The sequence below is a fragment of the Chinchilla lanigera genome, unplaced genomic scaffold, assembly GCF_000276665.1.
Source record: "Chinchilla lanigera isolate Chin_1 unplaced genomic scaffold, ChiLan1.0 scaffold00025, whole genome shotgun sequence".
NCBI classification, from domain to species: Eukaryota; Metazoa; Chordata; class Mammalia; order Rodentia; family Chinchillidae; genus Chinchilla; species Chinchilla lanigera.
The window spans coordinates 21,098,058-21,106,759 of NW_004955426.1; the positions used below are offsets into that span (position 1 = coordinate 21,098,058).

At 36.1% G+C, this 8,702-nt stretch overlaps 1 protein-coding gene across 4 annotated transcripts in view; it reads right to left on the reverse strand.

The window, feature by feature from the left end:
- The window catches only part of Ranbp3l (RAN binding protein 3-like), a 51,828-nt gene extending 43,595 nt beyond the window's left edge, over positions 1 to 8,233 (reverse strand). Inside the window, exons 1-3 of one of the 4 annotated variants that reach the window (XM_013515013.1) lie at positions 8,118 to 8,214; positions 7,804 to 7,875; positions 7,609 to 7,721 (exon numbers count right to left, since the gene is read on the reverse strand). In XM_013515013.1, coding sequence (XP_013370467.1) covers positions 7,609 to 7,721; positions 7,804 to 7,832 — 142 coding nt within the window. In that variant the 5' untranslated portion in view covers positions 7,833 to 7,875; positions 8,118 to 8,214. Of the gene's footprint in view, positions 1 to 7,608 lie in introns of all 4 variants that reach the window. The other 3 variants (XM_013515011.1, XM_013515015.1, XM_013515014.1) reach the window with 3 other exon arrangements.
- Positions 8,234 to 8,702: the final 469 nt, after the last annotated feature.

Below are 8,702 nucleotides of genomic sequence, written 5' to 3' on the forward strand. Positions count from 1 at the left end.
TACTATTTTTTATAGTTTCCCACAAATCTACTAAGCTTCCTTCGGCTTACGTCATTTTTTCCCTTTTCTTTAGATCAGATTATTTCAATTGACTTATTTACTTTTGTGATTCTTCTGTGGGCTTTAGTCTTCTTGACTATTAAACACATTTCTCAATTCAGTTATTGTAATTGCAAAGTTTAAAACTTATATTTGGCTCCTTTAAATTTTTTTTTACATCTTTCATTAATCTTTATTTCATTGAGATATTGCTCTCATAATTTTATTTAGTTTTTTTTAAATGTGGTTCCCAGAGGCTGGGGATTTAGCTCAGCAGTAAAACGCCTGCCTGGCAAGTGCAAGTTCATGAGTTCGGGTCCCAGTACCAGAGAAAAAAAAAAAAAAAAAAAAAAAAAAAAAAATAGAAGTTGGTGAGAAAAATCTTTACAAAGTAGTTCCAGTCAGCTGTTTATTTTAGGATATCTTATGAGTTAGTCATGGCTTTAAAATACTAAATTCTGAAGAAAATTAAGGGAATTCATTGATTTTAAAGATGTTCAATAAGAACAAATTTCTGGGGGGAAGCAATGTTGAAATCTTGCCTGAGCTATACTGCTACTACTGCTACTACTACTACAACGGTATAGGGAATCAGAGCCAGGCTAATGAGTGCATGTTAATTCCCTGCCACTGAGCTATACTCTGGCCCCAGCTAGATACTTAGTTCTTTTTTATTATACTTTAACTTATCTTGATTTGGTAGTTTTAGGTTACTGTATCTCAATATAGAAGTTTTAAGTTTCACGCATAAATGAAGTAATAAAAAGCTATCAATTATTAAGTTTACCTGAGGTAATAACTAATATTTCACCTTGAGTGGTTGAAATTTTCTGAGTTCAGCTATAGGTATTCTGTCAGCGAGGTGCTGTTATGTTCCCGAGCAAGTTGTTAAAATTCATGGAGACCTTCCAGTCTCTCCAGCATTCAGAATCCTGGAGGCAGCTTTGGAGTATGAAGCCTCCCAGGTAATCCCATGTTTTAAAAAATGAAGTGTAAATCACACAAAGTAAAATGCACAGAGGAATTCTGACAGATGTGGATACACACTCATGTAACCAAAACCCCTCTCAAGTCATGGAACATTTCCATTACCCTAGTGAGTGCCTTAGTGTTCTACTCCAGTTCCTCTCCCTCTGTGAACAACTATTATGATTCCTATCACCATTACTTAGTTTTATCTGTTCTAGAAGTTCATATCAATAGAATAACACATAGCATACTCCTTTGTGTTTGACTTGTTTTCACCAAAAATAACATTTTTTGAGATTAATCTGCATGGTTATATGTATCTGTAATTCCTTGCTTCCTATTACTGAACAGTATTCCAGCAAAGTGAATATTTCTCAATTTGCTTATCCTTTTACCTGCTTGTTTGGGCTGTTCATATGTGGTTCATGTGAAAAAATCTACTATGAGTATTCTTGTGAAAGTTTTATGTACATATTTTCATTCCTCTTGGGAAAATAGAATGGACCTACTGAACCATAGGTCCAACCATAGGTTGGTATAGATTTAACTCTATAGGAAACTGCCAAGCTATTTTCCAAGTGATCATACCATATTACAGCAATGAATGGGAGTTCTGCTTATTACCCATCTTCCTCCAAACATCATATTGTCAGTATTTTAGTCATTCTGGTCATATTAGTCAGTCTTTTATTACTGTAACAGAATACCTGAGATATTAACAATAAAGAAGGTACAAATAACAGACAAAGAAGGTTTTGTTCATACACATAGTTTTAGAGATTTCAGTCCATGATTGGTTGCTCTTGTTGCTTTTGAGCTTGTGGCAGCATATTATCGCAGGAGTGTATGGTGTAGGAAGCAAAAAAGAGAATGGTAAGAGCTAGAGTCCCACTGTCCCTTTAAGAGCTCAGTCCCAACAATAGAAGCCCTCTTAACATTTCCATCATTTCCTAAAAGTGCCAAAATGAGAAGTAAACTTTTAGCACGTGGACCTATGGGGGATACTTCAGATCCAAATCTAGCACTAGTGAATGAAAATGACATTTTATAGTGGTTTTATTTTGTCTTTTCTCAAAGACTAACAATCTTGAGCATTTTTTGATGCACTTGTTGGCCATCTTTTAGAAGTGTCTGCAATATTATTTGCCGGTTTTTAAATCAAATTATTTTGCTTGACTTGTAAGAGTTCTTAGCATATTCTGACTACAAGTCACATGTATATATGACACACATGATATAAGATTATATATATAGTACATGTGTGTAAATACATATGTATATAATTTTCTCTTCTTAATGATATCTTTTTAAAGGTTTCTTTTTGCTTCTGGGTATTGAACCAAGGACCCTTGAGCTGAGCTGTATCACCAGCCCTTTTTATTTTGAATAGGCTCTCACTAAGTTCCCCAGGCTGGGTTCAAACTTGTGATCCTCCTGCCTTAGCTTCCCAGAGTGCTGAGATTATAGATGTGCATCACTGCAACTAGCTTATCTTTTTTAAAATATACAATTCAATAGCATTAACTATATTCATATTGTTGTACAACCATTCCCAGAACATACTTTATCTTGTAAAACCAAAATTTCTTACCATTAAATCTTCACATATCTTACAGTTGTTAGACAAGTTTATTATGGAAATGATTCTGGTAATATGTAGCAACTTGAACATGATGAAGACCAATAGTTTATAGAAATGTGGATTTTCTCTTTTTTTTTTTTTTTGGTTTTTCTCCGGTACCGGGAACCGAACTCACGACCTTGCGCTTGCCAGGCAGGCGCTTTGCCGCTGAGCTAAATCCCCAGCCCCGGATTTTCTCTTTTTTAACTACTTAAAATGGTCTATATTTGTCTCTAACGATTTGTGGCTATCAATGCTAATAATGGCTCTGAAGATAAAACAAAACTCAGTTGAGCCTTTTTGAGGTTCTTTTTTGGTAACAGAAAACAGAAATACGTACAAGTTTTCTACATTTAACACCAGTCCATTTAAACCATGTATCACTTCAAAGATGTTATGTTGTTTATGCAGCATCACTACTTTAGCAGCATAAGAAAAGAAAGCTAATACAAGTTTATTTTGAGAGGCATAACATGTATTTTTTATGTTATCTTTTTATATAAAGGGCATAATTTAATTATTATTCTCTTTTCTAGGCCTATATGTTTATTGCTCAGCACTCAAATTCATGAGCTGCTTTAAATGAAGTGCATTCATGAATATATGCAGAAAGCATGTAAAGGAAAGAGTATATTCAAACTATCTAAACAAATTTTGTGTTTTGTGGTTTAGATTCCAAGCGAATTTGTGGCATAGTACATAGACACTCCTCAGCCTTTAAATTCATCTCTCTGAAGTTCTCAACTATGTAGATTTATTGCTTTCCAAACCCCTCCAGAGCCATCTTACTAAAATATAAAGAATGATGAAAAATGCAAAGTCAGAGTTTCATGGAATTGAATGAAGTTTTCTTTCCCCCAAAGAATTGAAAAAGTATTATTAGCTTACTTTTTATTATGGAATTCCTTAGCAGAACTGCTAGAAAACAACCTTGGAAAAAACTATCTTTATAGTCTCAGTTTGTAATACAGATGTTATAGAGATGTAATAATACTACAGATGTAACATAGATAGTATCTGGCACACGGTGGGCATGCAGTAAAAAGGTGTTGAATAAAGGAATCATTGAGGGCATTCATCTGTGCTGGTTTTGTGCAAGTTCTTGAATTTTAAGAAACTGCCTTGAGAAAGTACATGAAGAACCAAATATATCCAGAATCTCACAGCTCTTGGGCCATGATCCTCCCAGGCCTTGTGCTTTGTATCTCTGCATCAGGTTGTTTAATGATAGAAAATAAAATGGCAGTCTGTAAGTAAAGAGCTTTCCTGAATTCTGTGAGCTGTTTTAACACATGACCAAACCTAAAGGAGTTGTGAGAAACCTTGAATTTGTGGCTGGCTTGGCAGAAGTGAAAGTGGCTTGGAGGCACCTGAAATGTGTGGCTATTGTCTGAAATGGAGCATCCTTTAAGACTGAGCCCTGAGTTTGTGGGGTCTTCATTGATTTGGGGTAGTGTCAGAATTGACTTCAACTGTAGTTTACTCCAAAACTGGTGTCAGCACATACAAAGAAAGCCAGGAGGAATTTCAAGACATTTTGAGAATCTGGAGAGAAGTTTCTCTGATATGGATCAATGGAAAACATAAATATAACACTACGGTCATAGATTTTATGAGACAGCTCTATAGGGAAAAATAAACACTGAAATTAGCCATTAATAACTGCATAATCTTGAAACAGCCACTTGACTTTGAAAATTCTTAGTTTCCACATCTTTAAATGTGAAGTTAATCATACTTATCTGTAATGATTAATTTTATGTGTCAACTTGGTTGAGCTGCAGGACCAAGATAGTTGGTCAATATTTTGCATGTTTCTGTGAGAGGGTTTGGAATGAGACTACATTTAAATTGGTAGACTATGAGTCAAGCAGATTGCTTTCCACCATGTGAGTGGGCCTTGTCCAATCCAGTGAAGGCCCAAGGAGAAAAAAAGGCTGATATCCCCAGAGCAACAGGGAACAGACTTCTGTGATATTAGCTCTTTGCCTGGGTCTTCAGCCTGGTGATTCTCTCCCCACTCCACTAATACACTATTTCACCTGACTATTATAAGAATTAAATGAGACAATGTAAAAATAAAGCCATTTGTAAAATTTTAAAGTCCTATAAAACATTTGTGGTTGTCTGCCTAATACATGAAATGTGTAATGAGCTTTGCTGAGACTTTGTAAGAATATACATTAACAATTATGAATGTGGTCACAGGATCAATAAATAGATTGAAAATACTATAAAGGAAGCTACCAGCAGCAACAAGTAATGAAGAAATTACTTTATGTAGACAGAAAACCATGATTTAGCCGACTTAGTTTAGTTTATACACCTAGCATTTGACACAATACCTTGTACATAGTTTTGCCCAAATAATTATTGAATATATAAATTTCATCTATGTGATCATCCTAAAACATGTATTTTTAGGGTGACTAGGTGGAGTCAAATACTTTAGAGTCAACATAAGGCACTTTGGAATGGGGCATGAAGAGTTAAAATATATGTGTGTTTTGAAGCTGGTTATGGTCTCAGAATAGTTAAAAGTCAATTCATCATCATCCACATGAGCTAAATAAGAGAGCTGTAGGATTGGTCTGTCTGGGGCAAGGCCAAAGCCATGAACCCAGTTTGCCTCTGTTAACAAACCCACAGCCAGACCTCACTCTCTAAAATGAATGGCTCTGCCTCCTTGGACCTTTGCTGAACTTTGCATAATACCAAGGTGCAAATATAACATACAGGAAAAAATCTGACCACTGTACTAAATGAGTACTTTTAATTTCCAGAAATGAGTAAATGTAAACTTTTAAATTCCAGTAATTTGAATGCTATTTAAAAACATAGCAAACACTACTATTGTCACTTAACAACTCAAATCTCCTGATGACGTTTCTCATAGCAGACATGGCCAGTATGAGCTGCCTTAACGTGCCTCACAATTGTATGAATTGTGGTTTACATGGGCAGATATTTTGAGACTCAGCCATGGAAGAATATGGTTGCTTTCAAAATATTCTAGGCAAAAATCTTCAGTCTGAGAAAGAAGACTGGACTTGTAGTCTTGTTGGTATTTTAGGAAATATGTCATCATAATGATATTTCCAGGCTTCTCTGAATATGACCAGTAAAGAAGAAACCATCGAGACAGCCTGCCTTAAATTAAAACAACAGTGGGATATTATTTTCCACTTGTAAATTGGGAAAGAATTTTTGAAAACAGTGTTATTGAAAAATATCCTTCACTGATAATTGGAGAATCATTCCAAAAGAAAAACAAACAAAAAAAACAAAAAGTAAAAAATGTATAATTCTTGAATACACAGTTCTACATATTTCTCTGCACAGACTTATCCATTAGTTCAGGTTTAACATGTTATTAATTATAATAGCAAAAAGTAGAAATAAATAAAATGTCTACCAGTAGGGAATTGTCTAAGAGGTTTTGCTGAGTCCATATGAAAGAATCATAAAAATAAGGCCATTTTCTTGCACATAATGGCATGGGAATTTGGTCATCACATGTTGTTAACTGAAAGAGCAGTTTACAAGACACTGTGTACAGAATGTCTGTTTTTATTTAAAAATCTAGCAAAAAATCTTACACATATATATTGAAGAAAAGGCTACTAGAAGAATATTCAAAATATTAATAGCAACTATCTTTGGGTCATGGGATTACAGGTGATTATTTTAACATCTACTTTAAGCTACTCTTACCAAATTTTTTCCAATAAATATTATATCAGCTTTAAATATTACAAACAAAATGAACAGCAAGCAAAAAAAACCCAAAAAACCCCAATGAACTAGGAATGTGTATTAGTAGAGAAACAAGAGCATCTTGAAGTGTTGTACCTCAGCCCTCCTGCATCCCAGAACTTTACTTTCTAAGGTAGTGGGCTCAAAATGATTTCTTTAAACCTTGACAGTACAGAGTGGCCTGAAAAGTTTACATTTAACAAAAAGTACTTTCTACCTGTGCCTTACTAAGCCTGTATAGGTGTGAAATCACTTCACAGAGCTGCAGGACTCATTCAGGGAGATGGCTTGACACATTCACACAAGTGGAAGGTTTTGACCCATTAGCCACCACTGTCCATGCCACTAAAATCCAAAACTGTGTCTACAGAAAAATAAACAAAAAGCTCACAGCCTAGATCCATACATAAACAGATCCATCACAGGCTACTGAGGTGACATTAGGAATGTCTTAACCTCTGGGAGGTGATGACACTATCTCTAGGAGTACCTAGCTTTTCTTATGAGTGTCCCTGCCACCCCTGACACGGTGGATTGGAGAAATCATCTTGTGTATTCATGTCAACCATCTGCCACTAATCAATGCATCTGGCTAGGTAGCAGATTTTAAAAATTTAAAAGACTTTATGAAAATGGCTGTGAGGTGGGATAGTTTAGTTTTGAATGAGCACCCATCAAGTGAGATATGACCCTTTTCCTGTCCATTTCCTGTTGCCTCTACACCATAAAAAGGAAAGAACCAAGAACATATTTATATTTCCCAAAAACTGATGAACCAGAAATCCAGACAAAATTAGGCTTAAACTAGGTCCAAAAATACACTCTAGTGACAAGACCAGGGGGACAGCTCCAGGCTAAATAACAGCTACTCTCAGCTAAATCCTTCCTATAACCAATGCAGCTTTGCTGAGACACATGTTTTGAATGACACAAAATATATCAGACTAAAAAACTACCAGTGGCTAGACCTTTAAACATCTAAGTTTCCAAGGAATATGCTGTCTTGATAGTCTTTCAATTCTCGATAATCTTTTAAAAATCAATAGTGAATCTAAGTTAATGCATCCTTCTGCCTCTCTACTATACTTCTTGAAATAAAAATGGAAGATTACAAAGAATTTTATAATCAGAGATTCCCACAGATACTGTGCCAGCCCACCATTCTTCCGGATATGCAAATGGACAGAAGGTCACAAAACACAGAACTCATTAGGTTGACTCACCTTGCTGTTGCCGGTCCTCCTGCAGCTCCAGTTGACACATGTGCAAACTGGCGAACGGGTGGCTGCTGCCTTTCCTCCGAATAGCAGACATGGTACTAGCAGCCTGCCTGTGGCTTAAGGATTACAACAACATTTCCTGCCCCCTGCCAGTCACCTAAAATGGTTCTCAGAAGGCATGCAGAACCCCATACTCACATGCAGATCCTGCTTGACACGTAAAACATTTACTACTCTAGTAAACTTCCAAGATTTTCCTAGACATGATTCCTGAAATAAATATTTACCAATGTTACCTCCCTTACATATAAAGATGCCAATTCATGTGGCAAAAACAAGATTTAGCTCTTCTTTCACTTCAGAGTAAATTGAAACTGTCCTCTCTCGTAGTGTAAGATCCCCCAAAGTAACTATTTCTAACAGATTACAGTTTCGGCAAGGCACAGTGCCTTCCACTGATGTGAAATCCAGTTCCTCCAGTATTTAGAGAGGACTGCTAGAGTTATACATACACAAAGGAAACAAGTGCTGTGGGGATAAATCAAGTGATTTCTTCGCCTGGTCTGAGTTACCCTCTGTGACAGCTGGACACGTACAGTCCTTAAGGGGGGCTGGAAGGAGGCGGAGCAAGGTGGACTAGGATGATTAGCATAAAGAGGCAGGCAAGAAATAGCATTAGAGTTGCTTCGAATAATAATGACCAAAGCAGGGATTCTAAAGACACCCTGCTGTTACAGTAATTAAATATCTGACTTCAGCTCCTTTATTTGTAATTAAAATACAACCTGAAAGCCTTATCCTATGTGCGTATTCATTTGTACATGTAAAGTCTAAAAGGCACGACTTGAGCTGGTAATGAGCTCATGGAAATGTACTGCTGAACTTTCGGTTTCTGTAAACACCTCTGAGACTTCAGGAGGGGGCAGTTACGGGGCAGTCACTCTGCCAAAGCAACTATTTAGAGTTCTGGAAGAAAAATAAACACACAAAACATTACCTTGCCAGAAATTTATCTCAGTTTTCCCATTAGGTTCTCTATTTCTAAGTGATAAGACAAGGCTATTTCTAGTGTTTTCTTCTGCTTGCTATTTCATTAC